Source organism: Balearica regulorum, chromosome 1 (genome assembly GCF_011004875.1).
Source record: "Balearica regulorum gibbericeps isolate bBalReg1 chromosome 1, bBalReg1.pri, whole genome shotgun sequence".
NCBI lineage: Eukaryota > Metazoa > Chordata > Aves > Gruiformes > Gruidae > Balearica > Balearica regulorum.
This window is the reverse complement of record NC_046184.1, coordinates 67,156,622-67,178,036: the sequence shown is the minus strand read 5'-3', so window position 1 is coordinate 67,178,036 and position 21,415 is coordinate 67,156,622. Positions and strand designations below refer to the sequence as shown.

The following is a 21,415-nucleotide window of genomic DNA, read 5'->3' as shown; positions in this document are numbered from 1 at the left end:
GTAGCTCTGTACCATGAAGATCCAAAACCCAGTTGGAGGACAATCTGCAGTTGCCATTAACTAGGATTCCTCTCCATGGTCAGGGCAAGAAAGGAAGGAAATAGCAGTGGTTAGGGACCCTGGGACACCCCTCATTGACTGTCTTCATTGATGACCAAGTGCAAGTCTTCAGGACCTAGTTCTACTCTCCAACCTACTGCCAGGGCTAAAGGGCTCTCACTCCCAAATAAAACTTCTGTGCCCTCTCCTTCTGGAACCTGCTCTCTTGCTTGCAAATCTAAACATGGAGACTAATGATTTTAGAGCATAGTGTGCCCCTGCTATCATGCCTACACATATGAATCCCTATTCTCTGCCTATGACATACACTCGTCATGCCTCTTCTTTGGGATTATTCACCATACTGTGTGGTGTCCCAGGTCTCCTGTTCCCCTCTAAGTACTAAATCTCATATACAAATACAAGCTAAATATAGTTTAGGGTTCATGCTGGAAATATTTGTCTGAAAACAGTGGAGAACAGGACATCACTTGCCAGGAGCCCATTACAATTTGCTGTAGTGAGCAGGCACTTACTCATAACACGCTGATTTCCAGAAGGAAACTCAAAATGCTTAAATCTAGCGCAACTCCACCTTGCTGGTCAGAGGCGGCAGCAGCAATGTCCCATCTAAACTGCCATAGACCAAATCTCCCTTGTACATCCATGGGGTGATGTAGGGTGATAGCACTTCTACAAGATGCTTTAGACAAGGGAGAGAGAGGACCTGAAGCTTCAGACAGTGATTTGGAACCACATGGGAGAAGGACAACAAGGCTGGACATAGCTTAGTACAGGACAAGTCAATGAACAATCATATCACTAAGTGCTCTCAATTTTAAAAGGCATTTTGAACAAAAAAGAAGCCAGTTCCTCCCAGCTCTGCTGAAGCCCCAGTTGATTTCCACCTTATATAATCACCTTTTTCAATAGACTGGATAGAAGTTAGTATTTACTAACCCAGAGACCACTATTCTCTCAAAATTCACACACTGAAACTATTTATGCTACCCTTGATAGGCATGAATTTCAGGGCCTGCTAGTCAGCAATAGATTTTTGCTGCTTTTTTTACAGAAATATGGCATTTAATAGGTCCATTCAGGACTAGCAGCCAAGCAACTATGAGTTCTTCTTGAGCAGGCAGGCCCAGCTAATTTCAAAATGGATTGCTCTGCGAAGGGAGGATAGCACTTCCCAGATCACAGAAATGGTTTACTGGCCCAAGTCTCACATAAAATAGTCTCTTGGTGAAAAGCTAAACAGTTTTAAAAGGTGTCAGAGAAACCATTAGGCGATAAAAATTCACAGAGCAATTTTGCAGAGAAAAAGCATAAATAAAAAGTGCATCACTTCCCTCCCAGACTTTCTCACAAGTCAGCTGCATTCAAAGAGAGATGTGCCACAGCTAGAGTTGAGCTAAAGGCAATTAAAAAGCGTTGGCTGTCTTGTGTCAAACTTTCAGCTTGTACTTACGCACTTTAATCAGAAAAGCAGCAATTATATAAACGGTGCCACTAAATGAAGGGAGAGCAGAGAGTACAGCAAGCATAGCTCAAATCCTGTATGTATCTTGAGAAGAAAAATAGCAACTGATCCTTATTTGTGTGTGGGTACATTCATTCTGTATCCAACAAAAATATACACAAAAAAGAATTGGCTCTTGCAAGGAAATGCAGATGCTAAAATGCAGCTTCCAGCCAGTTCAGCCTATTTTGCTTCAAGGATACACTGATGTGCTTTTTAGCTATGTGAAATGTTACAGATTCTTCTTGGAGGTCTTTCAGCCCATGTACAAATATGGCAGGCTACTTGGAGCATTGAAAGGAAGAAATCTGCGACCCAACATCAAGCATGAGCGGGGAAAAGAGTAACCAAAATTTGTTTGTGGCGTTGGGTTTTTTTCTTAAAAAAACAAACAAAACATCTCACCACTCATCTTAAACCAGCACTTGCTAAAATTTAAAAAAAAAAAATAAAAAATTGCTTGTACAATCAGCAGCTTGTGGTTTCTTGCTAAACTACTTTTAAGCAAAGAGAAAAAAAAAAATCCACAAAGTGAGAACAGTGAACCAGGATAACATCTCCGTTGCAATTAAGCAGAACTTGCCTCTCTGATAAGACAGTTTCGTGCGGTAACTGCTAATGGAAGGACATTTCTAGAAGCATCAGGACATGCTGTGTTCCCGGCTACTTGAGAAATTTTAATGAGAAGCCTATTTGGGATTTCATAGTCCCATTTCTTCTGTCATAAAAAATTTGCACGCAGCATTCAAGCACATCCAGCTGGTGCCAGGCAGGAGCCCCCCGCCCCCCCCCTCCAGACCTCAGCACACAAACCCAGAGCCCATGGAATGAGAAAGCCAGGTTAACTTGAACTGCAGCTTGGGCTGATGGAGGAGCTGGTGGTCAGGAGAACTTCCTCCTGATTCTGAATTCCTGTGTTGCCAATATAGTCAAATGGCATAGAAGAGTTATAACTGGTGCAGTATACACTTGTCCTCTGTAAGCAGAAAAGTAGTGCTGTGGGATTTGTGCATGACATATTTCTGAAGGGATGAATCGGGAACAACATTTTCAGCGTGGTAAGGCTGCTGTCCTGGAGAGCAGAGCTATTCCCTCCAAAAGCAATGCTGTGTAGATTAATTTATAATCTACTCTTGCTTCAAACAAGTCTAGAACTGGAGAAATGAACTCATTAGGGTTCACACTTTTGGGAATTACTTGTCACGCTCTAATCATGCAACTCTACTTTCCCCTCACCATCTATGTCTCCTTCTTCAGTATCTCAGTTCCTCTTCCTTGAAAAGGTGCAAATAATTCTTGGTTCTGTTGTTGCCTTTCCCCAGTGAGTATATTTATAGTATGAGCGCCAGACTTGCTGGTAAAAATGTGCAGAGGGAAAACTCCTCTGTACAAAGTGCTGCATCCCACCCTGGACCAGGGCTCCCCTCTTACCAAATGTCTCTGCATCAAACACGTGGTCCAAAAGGAAAGCGTGCAGCAGATTGTGAGGGATGACATAAACAGCAGATAACCTACGCGTTCATTTCAATTCTAGCTCTGCACTGGAAGTCCCAATTATCTTATGTGGTGACACTTTCCTGTAGTAGCTATGCCCCTTAGCACCTGGCTGCCCATTTCTAGGCCAGTAAAGAAAAAATGTTCGGATGAATATTAATTGCTTCTCTTCAGCTTTACCAGAAGCTTTCCAACACTCTTCTCCCAGAGAAATTTAAGGTATAAAATCCCCTGTGGCAGGCCAGGCATTTTTGTTGCCACCACAAGCACACCCCAGAGCTGGTTTCACCCTGCGGCTCTGCCAATCTCCCAAGGCATGGGCAGGACCATGCCTGGGATGAGGCTCTTACTTCACTGGGCAGCCCCATCCTCTTTCCAGATGTAAGAAGTGGTTACTGGCATGTAAGGAGTCCTGAGAACAGGTTTCCTCCTCCCTAGATCCTTGCCACCAATAGCAGGCATGGTGACCCATCCTACCCCCGTCTTTGAAGGTTTCAGTGAGTAGGTTATTCACCAAATGCCGAGCACTTTTTCACAATAGGAAGCCTCCCTAGTCTGTGATACAGCACTGAATTACAAACCCTAAGCCGCTCTATTTGCACAGCTGAAGACACATTGGGGAAATCACATCTTTGAGCCAAAACCCCAACACATTTGCTGTCATGATGGCAGAGCAGTTTTTTAAAGTTAGTTATAACACGACAAGTCGGTCATCAGCAACAGCAGCCTGACAAAATACTGCAATTTACAGCTCTGCTAGTTCAGGGGAGCTATTATTTTTGTAAAGATTGACTGATGTTTTCTGAATTGTGCTAGAATATGAGCTTTTCTTTCCAAAAGCAGCATAGGATAGGCATAGGAGAGAGAGAGAAAGGTTTCTTTTAAGCAACACAGGGACTAATATTCAGTAAGTCAAAAGATCACACGTGTAACTTGATCTATTAAACTGTTGTACCTGAATGACCTGATGTAAGGGCAGGCTGTAGTTCTTCAGCCATTTTGGCAGCAGATGGTTGCTGAGTTCACTTGGCTAAACAACAGCCATCGAGCTGTTTCCTCACAAACACTCTTATGCTTGTATTTCCATATTTAAGTGAACTGCAATATAAACACAAAGATTGGAAAAGAGCTTGCTATCTTCTCTTTAAAGGACAGATGCATATGTAGTGCACAAGAGTGCCAAAACCAGAGGAGATGGATGCGGGCAGAGGTTTCCTGGCTTGTAAGTCACTGATACATGCTGATAGGGCTGAGCATTAAAACCCTTCTTCATGATACACTTCAATTCCAAGGCTAGTTTTTATCTAAAGTTTCCTATGAGCTGGTAGCTAAGTCAGACACCACCTTTCCCTCCTTCAAGAAAGTATATTTAAACCCTTCCCTTTCAAACAAAAAAACGAGCTTCTGGCAAATGGAATCATGTCTGTATGGCCTTCCTAATACGAGAGACAAGGCTAAGAGCTTGGCATAAATAAATCTTTCTGAAACCTGAAGGTATATTTACAATGGATGAGCCATCATACCAAATTCCAGATTGCTTCCTTTTCAGCAAAGTAACACTGCAGCTGAAGCACTCCATCTTTGCTATCCATGCTGCAGCAGCAGCTACTTCCCTCTGGTAAATCACGTTATCTGAGAGGAACAGGGCATACCAATTTTATTTTGACAGATGAGTACCAGCTGTGTAAAGGACTTGACACTAAACATGCACCCAAACACTGAAGCATAGTATTTCCTAGGCACCTTTCAGGAACTGAATTTATATCAGTGCTACAGCACCACAAGCTCTGCTGCAGTAAAAAAAGGATTTCTGAAACTGAGTGCTCAAGTTTGAACTTCCAAAGAGGAAGGGTTTGGAGGAAGGTGACCTGAATCACAAACATTTACCCAGTATACATCACAACCTCTTTGCTGAGGAAAAAATACACAAAAACCTGAAAAGCTCCTGCTGAAGTTAATCAAACATTTCTGTTTGTGACTGATGAAATCCAGGGTCTGTGGGCAGAAACCCTGCCATAGGCTGTTGGTGACTCTGCCCCAGCTTGTGATACCGACCAGCTTGTAATGCCCATCGATCACACAGATTGATGGCCACCCAGAGTCTCCCTGAAAGAACGAAAAGAGAAAGGGCAAAGAAAGAAAAATCAAGGAATTATCACCGGTCAGCAGTGTCAAAAGCATTCACATCCAGGGAGCGAGGGGAGGGCATGGCTTTGGGTCCTGCTTGCGTGCAGTGCAGCATTCCCATCCCCTGCAAGAAGCTGTCTCCACAGCTCTCCTGCTGGTGTTGGTCTCTTCAATATTTTGTCCCCAGTAGTTCACACAGGCCTCGTGGGAGAGGAGAGAGATCTCTGCTTGTTGGAGCCTGGCAGCCGGTTCTTCCTCTGGGAAGCGCATGGGAGTCAGGGAGGCTGCAGAGATAGGAGTCGCGACCCCATGACTGCTCCTGGTAGCCATTCAACACACTTTTCGTGGCAGACCCCAGTCTGGGGATTACTTCCCTTTGCACGTATGTTATCCAATATTACACAGACCAGATTTTCATGTGCTTCAGGAGAAGGAGCCTCTCTCCAGACAGTTGTACAGAGCCACCTGGGCTTTTGCAGTCAGTGCAGCTTGGAGCAGGGCCCTCTGAAGCCGGGAGGTGTGCAGCTGCCAGCTTGGGGGAACCAGACCCAACAGCCAGGAGCAGTAATAGGGTGGCAGTCACCAGTGGGAAGTATGCATGATATATTAAGCACTACAGTTCCCGTAACTTCCCCTTGTCTCTCACAAGGGTCACCAAAAGACCAGAAAGTTTGGGGCAAGCCCCTAAGAGAGAGCAAAGGCAGCACACCACCAGGGACAAAAGCCTCTTGCAGGGCACAGATCAGCACTCACAAATCTGCTGGCAGTGTCCCCGAATCCGTCATCACCCCACCAACTTTCCCAGATTAACTTCCAGCCAGCTAATAGCATGCTTCCTTTCCACTATCTGTGCTAGACTTTGGCGAAGGGCCGGTCAGATGGGATGCAGATGAGCTCTGCGCCAGCTGCATTCAGGCAGACGTACCCCACGTCTCCTGGCAGTGGGGTCAGTCGCTATTTTGAATGAGGAGGTGGTACAGCTGTCTTCAGTCTGAAGATGAGGGGGAGAAGTTTCTCCTCCCCAGCCACCAAGCTGTCCCAAGGGGACAGGCACCAGGAGATATCTGACCGCACTGCTGAGCAATGGGGGTGACACAGGCCAGAGAGGCCCCAGGCATTGAAACACCATGAGAGTGATCTCATCTCCCTCAAGTTCTCTCCCCTTCTGTTAGCCTCCACCTTGGCTTTGCCTTTCCAGATATAGCAGCTTTCCGACAGAAGAGGCAGCCCAGCTTCTATCTGGAAAGGATTTCACATGCTGCAGGCAACATTTGGGGGCGGTGGTGTATCTCATGGCGCTGCCCCCAGTCTGAGCTGTCACTGCTCTCAGTAGGTCATCGGTGCTCTTTCATGTCAGAGTAACCCATGCTTACTGCCAGCTCCCGTCTCTCCCCATCTTGCGGCAGCGCTTGCTTCCTCCCCACTGCCTGGCAAGCAAGTCATTGCCACAGAACGGCCTGCCTTGGAAAGCAAATTGCCATCAACAGCAGGTTCAGCTTCCCTGCTCTTAGTTGTATCAGCCCCGTGCTTTTCTTGCCTCTTAACTCACTGCTTCATTTCCCCCTCCTCCCAAATATCCCGTAACCAGACTGCAAAACAAATGAGACAGAGCTTTAATAATGTATATGTTCCCTTGCTGTACTTGCTGGATGCCTGAGAGCGCTGTTTTAATGAGTCAAATCTGGCTTTCTCCTAATACCACTGTCTGAGGCCACAGCACAGTCAAACTGAACATCTTTTGAAGGCTGTTTCTGAGAAGATGAGAGAAGAGATCCTCCAAAGAGACATGGATCCAGGGAATTGAGGGAAGACACTCCTGAGGCCAGTTTGCCCCGGGACATCACTCCTTGAGTGAAGAAGCCTCCTATCATCAGTGCACCTAGTTAGACAGTTTTTGGCAGGACTGTGGCATTTTCTTTGTGGATACTATTAAGAGGACATCGTAAGACCCATATGCTTATATAGCCTCCTTATTAACATGCTCTGTTCTTGTGCGTGGCTCTATTTAGATCACATTTTCCCACCGCTTAACATTTGCTTTCAGTTCTTCCCCTTTCCTTCCCCCAAGTTGCACATAACAAACGGGGAGGAGTAACTTCTCTCAGCTCTATCCAAGCTTTGCACTTTATTGTATAAAATCTAAATTATATACTGCAGCAAAATATTCCTCTAACAAGAATATTATGTCTTTTAGACAAAGGGTACAGGCAAATTAAAGGTTTTTTCTTTAAATTTCAGCCCCTGCTATCTCAGACATTACCTTGCTACCAGCACAGAGGTGCATATCATGTTAGTGCTGTGCATACCAATCTTTATGGAAAAAAAAAATAGGAACAGCTCCCTCGAGACATACATGCTTATTTTTGGCTCATTAACTTTAATGGTCATAATGCAGCTGTGACAAGGTGCGAAGACAGGTAGCACAGGTGATCTTTGCTATTCTCTAGATCTTGTCTAGCCTATACTTATACGTCAAAGTCACAGGCAGGTCTGCTTGGAGGAGCCTGATTCAAAGCCTGTTGACAACAGCAGAAGCATTCCTAACCCTCATGCTGTATTTTAACCAGATAACAGGAAGCAAGTCTCCAGGAAGGCTTATTGTTCATTTCACTCTTAGCATCTCTTAGTGTGTAAGACACACAAATGCCCTCCCACACCCCTTCCCCACACACATACTAAACACTGTACCCCATGTCAGAGTCTTATTGTAATCATTAACCCCCGCACGGCCAAAGAGGATGGGCCTCAAGCGGTACCTGGCTCAATGGGTTTCTGCAGCTCCAGGAGTGCCAGGTCATTTCTGAAAGGAAACCCACCAAAGCCATAGTGTGCACGAACGGCTTTCACAAGCATGGGGTTGTCATCCTTCACATTTGGCAACAAGTTATTTTTCCCCAGAACTGTTCTGTCTGAGCACTGGGCAAGGAAGAAGGAAAACAAGTAACATTTTTTCAGTCTAAACCCCCCTAGGAACAGACAGGAAGAGTCCAAAGTTCACTTGTAACATTTGCTGCCAAGCAACACTCGTGCTTCAAGATTTATAACCTTACACCACAGGGACACTTTTGGGAATCCCAGCTGAGGTATCAGTGCTTTTTGTGCTGTGCTCACAGAGAACTTTGACTTGCACCTCCAAAGGTTTGCTGCTGTTACAATTAACACAGGGAGTCCAGAGGCGAGTCAGTTGCTCACCTTCTCAGGAACCTGACCCCAACACAGATGGAGCTTACATTGAAGCTACAGATCTGGGCTGTATAACTAGTTTGATTCGAGACCTATGCCACCATCATGGGTGTCTACATACACCACAGATGAAGGTACAACAGAATCATGTGGTACCTCAGCCTAATTGAGGCCAGTAAGAGATTTAATGTAGGCATCAGCAGTTCTTTGGGGGGCAGAGGACAAGCTCTCCACATGCATACAGTAATCACCAGGTACACACCAAAGCCCATACTCCATCTCTACTGCCACCATTGCTAGCAGCACACAGGAAGGTTTTGGCTGCTGGAGGGCAGCTCTGGATACATGTAGACAGTAAGCCCATCTGTATTTGCCAGGACTGACAAGGTGGCTTAGAAATTGTCCTGTCTGGCGGCTAGCAAGCCCTCAATGCTCTGGGGTGAGATGACATTACCCACCTGAATTTGCAGCGTACAGCTGTTGGGATCCATTTTTCATCAATTGGAAAGCCTCCACAGAAGTGTTGACCCTCATACTGCAGACTGGCCAGCCAGGGCCAGGACACCAGGGCTGACCATCCACCCTGGGCTTCCCACATGGGTCTGCCAGCGATTCTGTACTTGTTGCTGGCCCCAGCACAGGGAATGGATCCACCACTGGAAATCTGCATTTCTCTGTTAGTGAGGATATTTTGGGTTTGTGAGGGTTTTTGTTACAGAAAAATAGGTCATAACTGGGTGAACTAATATGTTCCAACACCAAACAAGCACCAAACTCATTCTGGACAGCCATGTCCACCAAAGCTTCCACAATAGCCTGCTGGTGGGATTGAAGCATCTCTTTTGGAGAGAGTTGGGAACGCTTTGCTCTAATTTTCCCTTCAAAAGAAGATATCCATACATGCTATATCAAAAAATAAAGACCTCAACTAATACCATTTGAGGACAGATTTGAACCTTGATGTCCCAGATGCATACAGGCTGGCAACATGTCCTGGTTAAGCAGCTCTCCACAGATTTTTCAGGAAGTCACATTCTGCAGGTGAGAAGCATTACCTGATCCTTTTTTTCTAGTCAAAACTGATATTTATGAAGTGTTTCCATTACAGTAAGTCTCCATTTTCTAAAATTAGTTCACTAAAGTATTCCCAACTGTCTCCAGTAACAGCAAGTTTAATGGTGTATAAATAACCTGTATCCCACCATCAGCAGCTTTTGCTGATCACAGGAGGTGTTAGCATGAGAAAGGAAAGAATCAAAACTACAAGTGAACAGTATTTACTTTCCTCAGAAGCTGGTAATAGAGAGGATGTCTGGAGGTGTAGGGGGGAAGGTTTAACAGAAAATATGTCCATTAAAAGCTTGTCATTGGTAGAGCCGGTTTGGAGAAACCTACTAAGATTTTCAAGGGCTGTGGTACAACACATATCCTATTTCCACTCTTTCAGTGGCACTCTGGATCATGCCATGGGAACTAACCTTTTTACAAGAGGTTCCCTCTATCCCTTCTGTGTGCCCCAGGGAAAGGCACAACCCTCTAGTAAGAGCAGCCAAGCTCTCGAGCAAAAGTTAGCACAGATGGATTAAACTGTTTGGCATTCTGCTTCCTGTTTATAGTGTCAGCTTCCAGACAGTGGTTATTAATTAATCAGAGGTCAGTTACATCCTGAGACCAATCGTTCCTCCCAATAAGCATCTGTTTTAAACAAAAACAAGCCAACCCCCAAACTCATTTAAATAAACAGTCATTCTTCAGGGATGTTTCTATATTTGGCTTGGTGACAGTGAGAATCGCAGAGATACAAGGACTACCACCTAGCGTGAAGTGCTTGGGGTGAGCACTGAATTGACTTGCAGCTTGGGATACATCAGAGCACAGAAGAATATCTTGAAGTGATCTCAGACAACAGCTTTAGGGGAAACACATTCAGCAAATTAACATTATGAACGTCCCTGCCGATAACCTTCAATACTATTTTAACAACAGGATTGCTTTGTAGCATAGAGGGAAAGACCCAGAGCCTTACTTATATTGGCTGCTGCCTTCCAGCTCACTTCATGCTGGCTGCTGATGCAACTCTTCAAGAAGGATTTTGAAGCCTCTGTGTCCCACAGATTCATCAGTTTTGAAATGCAGTGTCAGGAAGCTGCTGCTAGAGAATGTGCTAGAAGATATTTTTCTGGCCACATAAGTTTGCTTGGGGGCTGGGAGAAGAAAATACTGCAGTTGTAGTCATTGCCAAGTAGTTTGAGACACAGCCCCTACATGTATTTCCAGGGACAGACTTTCTAATCCAAGCTTTTTGATACTCAAAGGTATTAGTGGATGCCAGGATTTCTCTGAGGTCTTTCAGGACATACATCTCTAGTGGCCTATGCAGTATCATTCCCTACCCAGGCTGAAGAGGTGAAGGCTAGTGCAATGGCCAAATTGTTCTGTTCAATACGAGTGTATCTCTCATGCTTTAGTAAGATTACTTCAATAGCCAGTTTTCTAAATGTCTACGTACATGGGAGGAGAAAGGGGAAGAAACAGTGAGAGAACAAGGCAGGCATGATGCCATTCCAGTGAACATTGCTGCACCCAAAGATCCCGATATCCATATGGCACAAGGCAGTTTTGATACTCACGGCAGCAACTGCTCAAACTATTTCAGAGTGAGACAAGTACCAAGATACAAAGGTTTTAAAAAAGGTTTTAAAAGAAGGATTGATAGAAGTATTCTCTCAGATACAGCCATGATGCCAGAAGTCAAAAGCTGCTGAGTCCAGGCCACTTCTACTGAAGCAGCCCTGGTTGACAAGAGCTGCTCTCCATGGCTCTCAGAAAGCCTGCTGCTACTTGGCCCTGCCGTGCAGGCACTAATCAGCGTTGCCCTCCTCCCTGCCTCCCACACCCCACAACTGAAGGGAATTTGGTCACCTTCATTCAATAAAAGGGGTCAGAAAAGGAAGACAGTAAATGAACATGTAGTTTAACCTACCCAGAAGCCTTGAAGAGAGATGTGGTCCATCATAAACACTCAAATGATCCCAAATGCAATCCTTTGCATCCTCAGCTACAAAATCTTTAAGTACAGCCTCAGCTTATTTCCTGAATTAGAATAAATAGTCCAAGCGTGGTTCAGCATGTCAGGGTAAATGCTAGGGTAACTGGAAGATGTTATTTCAGTGGCTCCAACTGGAATTAGATCAAAGCCCGGGCACTCTTAAAAGGAAAAGAGAAAACATATCACAAAGAAAAACCTGTTTCTGCGTGAGTTTCCTTAAGCAGGCCTATTAATATTGGAGAAAAAAAGAGAACTTAGTGTTGGGTTTTAAGTTCTGTTGGTTGAAGCAAACACGTGCATGGCTTCAAAGCACAAATTCTACATGCCATTTACACAGAGAACTGTTCAACGAAGAAAAGGGCTATAGACTTGGGAAACTACTTGACCTCTGAAGAGTGATCGAGAGGCCAGACACTGAAACCCTACATACAGGATCATTTGGAGTGACCTTTCCTAACAGGCCAAATTCAAACTTAAAAATTCATTAGCCTCTCCTAAAGTGTTTACACAGATGTCTCTATTCCTTTGCATTTATAGTTGCCACAAAGCTGCCCCACCTCAGGATCTTTTGTGCAAGACACTATGCAATGCTCACAAGCCTGTGGGACATCCATATTCGCTAGGGAATAAGTCACTTTGAGAGTAACTGGGATGTGGCACTGAAGAACCTTGTATCTATGAGTGCCTGAACAATTTAAATTTCCAGTCTATGCTTTCTCCTGATGCAGAAGATACTTGCACAGCTTCATTTCCCCAGCAATATTCTACCTAACCAAGCCAATAGCTTCTGAGTCAGGGTGAGTAGGTATTTCCCCTGGTGTACCAGGACAGTAGGAAAAGCTTCCCTTCCCTTGGCCCCATTGCTTTGACCTGCTGCCTTTGGCACACAGCTTCAGACACACGCAGCAAGTTGTTATGCCACAAGTTCAAGCCTGGGAAAGAGCAACCCAGAGAGAGACTTACGTTCTTCTGAGGCACAGCCATGCCATGATTAGTACCTCACATCCAATACGTTTGATTGCCACAGTATTTCTAGGAAGGGAAAGATACTGAGCTAGCTGAAGTAGCTCCAAGTATTATCAGCGATCCTCCTGGAGCATGGAAGTGTGCAATGTAAAACTCCCCATCTATCTGGAAAAGAAACTTAATTCATCTCCTCTGTTTCTCTCTCTCCAGCATTAAGATGAGGTCTCTCTCATCTATTAACTATTTGGTTAGACCACATCCTTCATACACCATCAGTTGGCCATAACAATTAGACAATTTTCTTTCAGTCCAGAAGTCCAGAACTTCAGGCTGAATAATGGATTTTAATGGGACTACAATTCTCCAGTGGGAGCTGCAGCACAAAGCAAAGAACAAAGTCACAATGGCAGCATATTTTACAATTGGCTCTTATTTCCTAGGGATAGCTATCAAAATGTGAGCAAAGGCAAAAGGGATTGTAACGCCCATTAAAAAGAGAAAAGAAAAAAAAAAAATAATCAAACATGGGATACTGGTCCAAATTTATTTCGGTCATATTATCCATTACCTCTGAAGTTAAGCTTTCAAACAGTTTAGAAGCCTATGCTATTGCCATGGGAATGGAAAGTTATCTCTTACCCTAAGCAAGCATGATAAAGGAGGAAGAAAAGGAAACAGATTAAAGTACCAAAAGATTTTTAGTGACATAGTTTAGCATTGCCATTGTTAACTGCTTAGTTACGCCACTTCATGCTTTATGATGACAGCTTTGCCCAGAGGTGTCAGGTTTGCCGGAAAGAAGGTACTCCCCAGCTTTCCTAACTCTCTTTAACGAACTTGCCCAGTTTTCTAACATGTACTGAAATACCTATGGATACATTAAAAACCACATCACAGATATTTGCAGATTTTCATGTGGGAGTTACAAAAGCCAGAACTCGGGTGTTCACCTGGTGGCATTTGCTTATCTCATGGGGTATGCTGGTGACTGGATCATTCCTTCCCTATTTGTAAAGACAACATCCATGCCTTGTGACAACTCTAAGCTCTTCTCCTTGGGATTTTTTTGAGACATTGCCAGGCTTTTGTCCTGGAAGGAATAAGAATGTAGAGTATTCAGTTGAGCTTTAATATTAGATTTTAAATGGACTTTCACCAGGGACTAGGGCAATTCCTACATGACATGTCACCCCCAAAGAAAAGCATGGATCATGGGTGAGAGCCAATTTGAAGACCAGAACCTTGAAATACTCATTTTAAAAGTTCATCTGGAAAAAGGAGTGTTCAATTAGAGGACAAGCCAATTAGGAAAGCTACTACAATCCTATTCTACCAGGCCAGACCTTGTTCATCATAATCCTACAAAACTCAAACTCACTTTAGCCTTGTTTCAAGCTTCAGCATTTTGCTTATCAGTCAATTCTATCCAGGCTAGAGCTTCAGAGAGCTCTGGGTTTTCATATGTTTGGAGACCATCTGCATGTAAAGTCTGTGGAAAGCCCACAAAGGCATCTTGAAAACAAGTGCATTCTTGCAGCTTCGGTCAAGCAGGTCAGTACATCTTTAAAGACAAGTGGTTGTACAGCTTGACTGTACCTTGGAGTTTGAGTATCAAGTATTCAGTGCTGAAAGCAGCAGGGCTGATGGAGCAGAGCACCATCTTCACCATGGATCCAGGACTCTGGAGAAACACAAGAGACTACACGGTACCGCATAGCGCAGCTAGAAGCAAATCCAAGCACATCACCACCACTGTAAAAACACCATATGAGAAATGTAGGCAAAGTCATACAAGTAACTCTGTGGAAAGGCAGAAAAGTGAGGAACTATTCACACTTGAGAGATGTCCAATGCCAGTAACGTGGCTGCTAGGCAGTCACCTCCTGATGAGGCAGTGGGCAGCACCTCCAGTCCCTGTCCTGCAAGAAGTGGATTTGTTCCGTTCGTTGCACAATATCAGCTGCCCAAAGTCTACCTACGAGGCTAGGCATTTTTTTGCTTTATCTGTCCTGAAAAATTGCTAGACTACTTAAAGGTTCATTCTTGGACTTAAATTGAAAATGAGATGGGACAGGGAATTTTTGCCATTATTCCACCTCCACTGATAGGTACGCTCAATTGTTTTCAGATTACTTTCTTGCTCTCTGAATTTTTCAGCCTCTTTCTGCCCTGTTATACCATCATTCTAAAGTTCTAGCTCACACTGACATTAAAACCCAAGTCTATGTTTTAGGTTCCTCAGTAAAAGTAATTCAATTTGAAGACAGGCACCCACTGACTTCTGTTGCTCACTAGCTCTAGAGAAGGAGCGGGGAAAAAAAAAAAAAAAAACAGGCTGTTTCAATATGTTGGCATATAAATAGACATAGGAATCTAGTTTAATATACCCAACCTTGAAAAACTGCCAGCCATAACAAATGCTATTACATAGCAGCCAGTCTGTGTGCTGGAGGACGCTCCAGGGAGCTATCTATTAGACTCCTATTCAGGGAAAAGTTTGACTGATAGCCCCATTTCTGATAGTATTTTCCTCTGTCCTGCATATAAATAGTTATGATAGTTAAACTGTTATTCTCAGCTGTAATAGATATACTTTTAGAATTTTTTTGTGTGGTTTTATAAGTTCTTGGAGGAGGATAGCTGTGGAGTGCTCTAAGAGCTCCTTAGCATTTCCTCTGTCTTCTTCCTCCCCTGTCCTTTCACTCCCAACTCAGAGTTAACTGACGTGCTAAACTTTAGATTTGGTGGGTACTTTTTTTCTTAATTAAAAAAAAAAATACTGTTAGCATGTTCCATCATCCCAAAGGTCTTCATCTGGAAGCATTACTACTGTTTTTGGTAACAAAAGGGCGTTCTTGTTCAAGTGTCAGGAAAAACCAGCTCATTTCCCTTATATGAGAGCTATGATGACCACGCGCGTAGCCTTCATCTACACCCAGAGTTAAAAAGGGCCTCTTCCCTACAGCATTAGCCATCACCACTGGTGTGATGTAAGAGGATGAGGGTCTACACAGAATAGCTATTCAAAAACATTTTCCAGAGGCATCACTTAATTTTGAAATATTTGGAGAACATACACACTAGAATTCACCCACAGGACTCCCAAAGGCAGATGGTGGATTTCTGCACCACACTTTGTCTACCAAGATGTCAGTGTGGATACCGACCCAGGAGAAATGCTTCTGTATACCTAGTTTATAACATTTATAATCACAGTAAATTAAACCTGTACAGAGGCAGAATCAAGGGGGATGAGAGAGGGGAAGAAACAAACACATTAAAGAACTGGGAGAAGGAACTTCTTCACAGGTCAGAGATCCTTCAGCACACCAAATAAAACCTCTGCAAGATCTAGCCTTCATGAGTTTTCCCCCCACTCCTTTCCTATTACTTCCCCCCCTCCCCTTTTACATTTTGTGCCAACAAGTTCCAATTAATTACTTTTGCTTTCAAGTTGCTGATACTTCCCTTTGATGTCCCTACTCCTTACCTTGCAAAAATTCGTGACTAAACATTCCTTAGTCACCTTTCTGTGCCATTTATAGCAGTCTATAAAGCCATTGCATTTTGCCTCCGTTATCTTTCCCAGCCTTTTGAGTCTGTTTAGTCTCTCCCTGCAGAGCACCAGACCAACCCCTGGATACCTGTCATGGTCATCTGTACTTCTAGATCCTTTTCAGAATGACTGTGTGCAGGAGCAGGAAGAATTAAATCAATACACACACACCCCCCCACTGCCCTAGTATTAAAAAAAATTGGTTCCTCAGGTTTGTACAGTGGAGCTTTTTTTTTTTTTTTTAAGAGTTTTATTCTTTACCCCTTCGACGCTGACACCTTGTTTTGTATTTTTCATGGCTACGAATCTGCTCCAGTGACAACGTTTCAGTGGTAGCAGCTAAATTAAAGCCCATCACTTGTGTACGTAAAGGCATGATGGTCCTCCCTTCTGTCCCAAGACTTCAATACAGTGAAGGTAGAGACTGATTTTCTTTATATATAAAAATATTTATATACTACACAGCTTGTACAGCAGACAAGAAACTCGGCATTTGACTTGCCATTTCAAACAGATGTAGGAGTCTGCTATTGCCCTGCATCTTCTCTCTTCCACTTTTTCCCCTGCTCTGTGTACAGAGCCTTTGAAACAGGGAGCTGAAAGCATTTCCCCCATGCATTTTGAAATGGCCTAACTCACTGGAGTAACCTTGATGTGCTCCTGCTCCCTGCCACTCTGCACTTCAACTAGATTTTACTTAACTGTACAGCATGTAATACACGAGCAAACCACACATGTGGACATACAGGTCTCCAGAAATGTAAAGTTTCTGGTAAAGAGCATTAAAGCTCTCGCTTTCATTTTAAATTATCTTTCTTTTAAGTCTGTGGATTGCGTTCATCTAGACTAGTGTCTCAGTGACCAGATTGCACCTCAGCAGGGTCAGGGTGAGGAAGACCATAGCCCCCTGCACAGGAGATTATTTATTTATTTTTGGTATAAAGAAAGAGACACACCCCTGCTTCCCAGACACTAATGCTGCAGTGTCATCCATTCCACCTCCGAGAGGCAAATAATATGTACCGTCATTGCATCTCACTTCATTGTCTTAGAGGGTATGGAGGAAGGGGGTTGACTTTGAATAAGAAGCTGCCAATACAGGAGGTCATAAGTCACTTATATAGACAAGTGTCCATAAGGGTTTGCCCAAATACCACAGCTTTCAACACTCTCTAGTGTACTAAGTTCTACTGGGTCAACGCTGCACACTTACGCTGGGACTACAGTCTTCAGCCAGGTTTACAGCCTGGGGTCTGAAGCTTAACTTAAGGTTGCCACACATTGGAGCTGTGCAACTGGGGCTGGAAACCCTTTCCCAAACTGGCCCAAGTTAAAGTGAGAAATTTCTAGGACTGGCTGTCCTTAGCAGGATCGTTTGTTGTTACCTAGCACTTTTCTTCCTCTCTGGCTCTCTTCATAAATCCCAAGAAACCCCTCTTGGCAGGTCAGTGATGATGTTATTGACAGATGCTTTACTATAATCTTTGCCATGCCCTTCAGAGACAGTCAGAGTATCCAAGAGCACTCTGTGCTTCCCATGTATCCTGATGAGGAAGGAGCAGAGATAAACCCCCGGGGCTCTTCTAACTCCACTTCTGATACACATTCTGTGGATAAATGTGCATTTCAGTGATAAAAGCATTAAGAAAAGACAGTAAAAGCTTTCTACAAAACCTGCCAGTTCTGCCCATGATTGAAGATAGTCTAGCAGGTCAATAAAGTTAGTGGGAAATGGTTTTCCAATATTTGGTTTTCTTTTGGTTTGTTTGTTTGTTTGTTTTTTCTAAAAAAACCTGTCCCCCCCTCCCCCAGTATTACTAGACTTGCAAGAAGTCTGAATATCCTGATATCACTGGTAAGAGCAGAGCTACTGCAGTCACTGGAAAGGTCAAAATTCATTAATCTGATAAAAAACTTAACCCTACATAGGACAGATTATATATATTATATATAAAAATAATATATACACACACATGCACACACTCACAGAGAAAGATAGAGATAGATATCTATTTAAAACCCATTCCCATCAACTGGATCACTTCTTGGGCTCCAGCATGCAGGCTGGTACAAGCCTGCAGGAGTTCTCAGTGTGCACGATCACAAGGCAGTCCTGTCGCCTTAGCCTCGGAGAGCCAGGCAGCAGACACAAGCTAAGCAGCATAAAGGAGCGAGCTGCCAGGCCTTAGTGGAAAGCAGACTTCCTTGCAAATTTACTCTGAGCTGTGTTTTGAATCAATGCCCGGAAAACAGATAAACAGATATCAGGTTGGACAAGTACCTGGGCCTACCAACCTCAGATGGTCACTTACTACTCAGGAAGAAATGTAATTATTTTTTAATTGACCTTGTGACCAGCCCTTGACAAGCATTATGAAATATTATGCTTTTGTCTATGCACTCTGATTCTCCAGAAATACAGGAGAAGAACAGGCTTAGGCTGTAGCTGCATGCATACACAGTGCAGTCAGATTCGACACTTGTTAAGTAAGAGACCAAATCAACAGGGAAATATTTGGAAGCATCTGAGTGGTTATAACGGAGCAGGAGGAGAGAAAACAAGATCACTAATGAGAACCGTATGTCCCTTTAGTACCAAGCATAATAGGGTTGTTTGCCTCCCAAGGCAGCAATTGTTAAAGTCACATCCTCTGTAGAGCAGCTTAAATTCCGTTTAAGTGTGCTCCCTCCTACACCAACGTTTATGAGCTTTCTGCTCAGATTGGATGCTGACACTACACCGTGTCTCTGCGTACCTGCACGGGATGCTGAGAGTGCAGATGGGGAGAGCTGAGCCCTTCTGCTGGGTAGAAATCCTTCAAATCCAGAAGGGAGATGAGGAACGTTTGCCTCCTGAGGAAGGTGCTGTGGTGTGAACAGCGCTGCACAGCTGCAGCAACTGTCAGAGGGCGCACACAGGGAAGCACGACGGGGCTTAACCCACACTGGAAGAGACCCTGGCCAAGCTGAGTTATGGGGAGGGTACCATTCTTCCAAGAGAACTAGCCTTAAAAAAACCAACCAACCAACCAAACAAACAAACAAAACAACCTAGAACCTCTTCAACCAAGGCTGAAAAGCAATGAGTTAATCGCACAGCTTTGCACAAGGGCAAGGCAAGGGCTCCTGCACGTACAGGACAGGGGCCCCGTGCTTGCATTGGGTGACAGCAGGGAACGGCAGTGCAGGCATGGCTACATCAACCTGAGCTACAAGAGCTTGTCTCTAGATTCGTGCTAAAAATCATTTTTGCATTCAGGGCGATACCTCAATTCAGGTCATTACAGCACCATGCACTTGCCATGACTGAGCTCGCCCAGCGATGAGCAGCTCAGCTGAGACAAGCCCGCTCCAGTGCGGGCAAGAGCCTCGCGTGCATTTGCAGCCCCTGCTAACCAGCCCTGGAGCCACCGTGCTAATGATGCCCTCGCAGTCGCTGGCTGTGCCGCACTTTCCTGGGAAGAGAAAGCATCCCCACCTCCTGTTGCTTATCACTTTGGGGCACCTATTTTTATCTCAGTGGTGTGATGTCTTGGAGCACCAGCAAGGATGCCAGCGGGAAGAGGAGGAGAGCACACGCTGCATGCCAACACCCTGGCTACAGCACAAGTCTGCAAGCACATCCCCTCCTGAACAGATTGCTTTTTAAAGCCATGAGCAACAGCATTCTCCAATTTGTTGCCAGAGCTAGTGTCACCCAGTAACTCGGGGGGACTTCAGTGTTGGAGAAAGACTGATGAAGAGGCTGTCACAGTATCAGATGTGGAGAAACATTTAAATGCTTAACAGGCAGGAGGAGGCACAACAGTAGGACAGGGCTGTTTGCTGTGCTTTAAAAGCAGCAGCAAGCTGACAGAGTGTCTCACCCAAGACCATAGCTCTGGTTATGCTAAGTACATGCCTAGGAGATTAAGTAACTGTCCCTGCCCCAAGAAGCTCAGTCCAAAACATGGACGATAAAAAACCCACCCTTATTCCAAGGATGGTAAGGGACAGATAGAGCAGGTTAAGCAACATACCCAAGTGCACAGGAAACCTGCAGCACCAGTGTTATTGGACTCCTGGCTCCTTCACACGAGCCCACTGCTTCTAGCTACAACAGTCTTTCTTCCCTTGGCTCTGCTCACCAGCCTCCCTCCCTGCGTGTGTACACACACACACACTCTTCCCAGGACAAAATCCAGAGAGCTGTGTCCACTGACACTGAGATGTTAGGAGACTCAAACTTGTTACTGGGCACTTCCCAGAGCTGCTCCCGAACTGAACCAGCTCCACCACCTTCTGCAAACCAAGCGCTGCAGCCTCCGGCACGCGACAGCTCCGCGCAGTTCTGCGGTCGCCCTGCGTGCACGCCTCCCGTTAGCTTTGTGGGCAGCTTCGCTGGCTGCTCCTGTGCTGAGGTCTCCGGTGCGCTGCCACTTCCCTGCAGCACGCTCTGTTCAGCATCTGAGGAGGGGCACAGCATGCTTGGAGACAGGTTAATACAAAACTCAGGAACAGTCAGCACTGTCAAGCACTTCCTACAACAGAAAAGCAATCATATGAAAGTCAGATAAAGGAGCCAATGGTCAGTATCTGGCTCAAAGAGCCCTCAGGGCTTTGAACTTTTTGTATGAAGCCATATGTAAGAGCCGTACGCAATGGTAGAGCCTCCACCTCTGGGAAAGATTTACAGCTACAGAGCTGAGCAATTCCCTGCATAAACTGCCTGACGCGCAGTAAATCCATGAAAGCCGTTACAGCCTTCAGAGAGCCAGCGGTCAGCAGCCAGTTGTGTCAGATCCAAGGGTATGGAAGATCTCCGGCCAACTCCCAGCTTATCTGTAGGGACGGTCTGGCTACCATACAAGTGATGACTTATCTTGTTAACTGGTTTTAGTTTAGAAGAAAGTTCTCCCTTAGTCAGCACCTGTACTAACATTTCTGTTAGGTCAGTGTGGGACTATGAACGATGACATGAGGGAGAAAGACCGGCAGCTGCGGCACAAAGCAGGACAGTCCAAGTGCTCACCTGACCTGAGAGTGCAACATTATCCACACCGTGCTCTTTTCTTTAATATATACTTTAATTTCCTGCTCATAACTGCAGCACCTTTTATTCAGGATACAGAAGAAGAAAAAAAAAAAAAGTATTCCTCTTAGCTGGAGTCTTCCATTTTCTGCTGGCAGCCATAGAATAAAATATAGAATGGGAAGAAGCATGAAAACTCTTTCCTCTTTCTCAAGAAATGCTGTAGGACAATCACAGCTATTCACTAAATGGAGAATTACATACTTGGCTGTACATGTGCACATGTAGGGAAGGAGGAGGGATAAAGCTTTGGAAGACAAATGGTTTGCATCAGCAGTTTCCCAGTGTAACTACTTTGAGCCAAAGTCCAAAATGAAACATTTCTCTAGAATGACAAATCAGTTTATCTAACATGGAAGAGAGACCTGAAGCTATCTAGTGGCTCTTTGAAATCTCTCAAATCCC

At 44.5% G+C, this 21,415-nt stretch overlaps 1 protein-coding gene across 1 annotated transcript in view; it reads right to left on the bottom strand.

Annotated features, from left to right (window-relative positions):
* Positions 1 to 21,415, bottom strand: part of OVCH1 (ovochymase 1) — a 49,402-nt gene that overhangs the window by 14,916 nt on the left and 13,071 nt on the right. Inside the window, 10 exon segments of the mRNA XM_075743687.1 lie at positions 4,014 to 4,156; positions 4,582 to 5,164; positions 7,942 to 8,101; positions 10,395 to 10,572; positions 11,352 to 11,575; positions 12,381 to 12,548; positions 13,334 to 13,473; positions 13,980 to 14,135; positions 17,325 to 17,483; positions 18,640 to 18,695. Of these exon segments, the coding sequence (XP_075599802.1) occupies positions 14,083 to 14,135; positions 17,325 to 17,483; positions 18,640 to 18,695 (268 nt within the window). The 3' untranslated portion in view covers positions 4,014 to 4,156; positions 4,582 to 5,164; positions 7,942 to 8,101; ... (3 more) ...; positions 13,334 to 13,473; positions 13,980 to 14,082.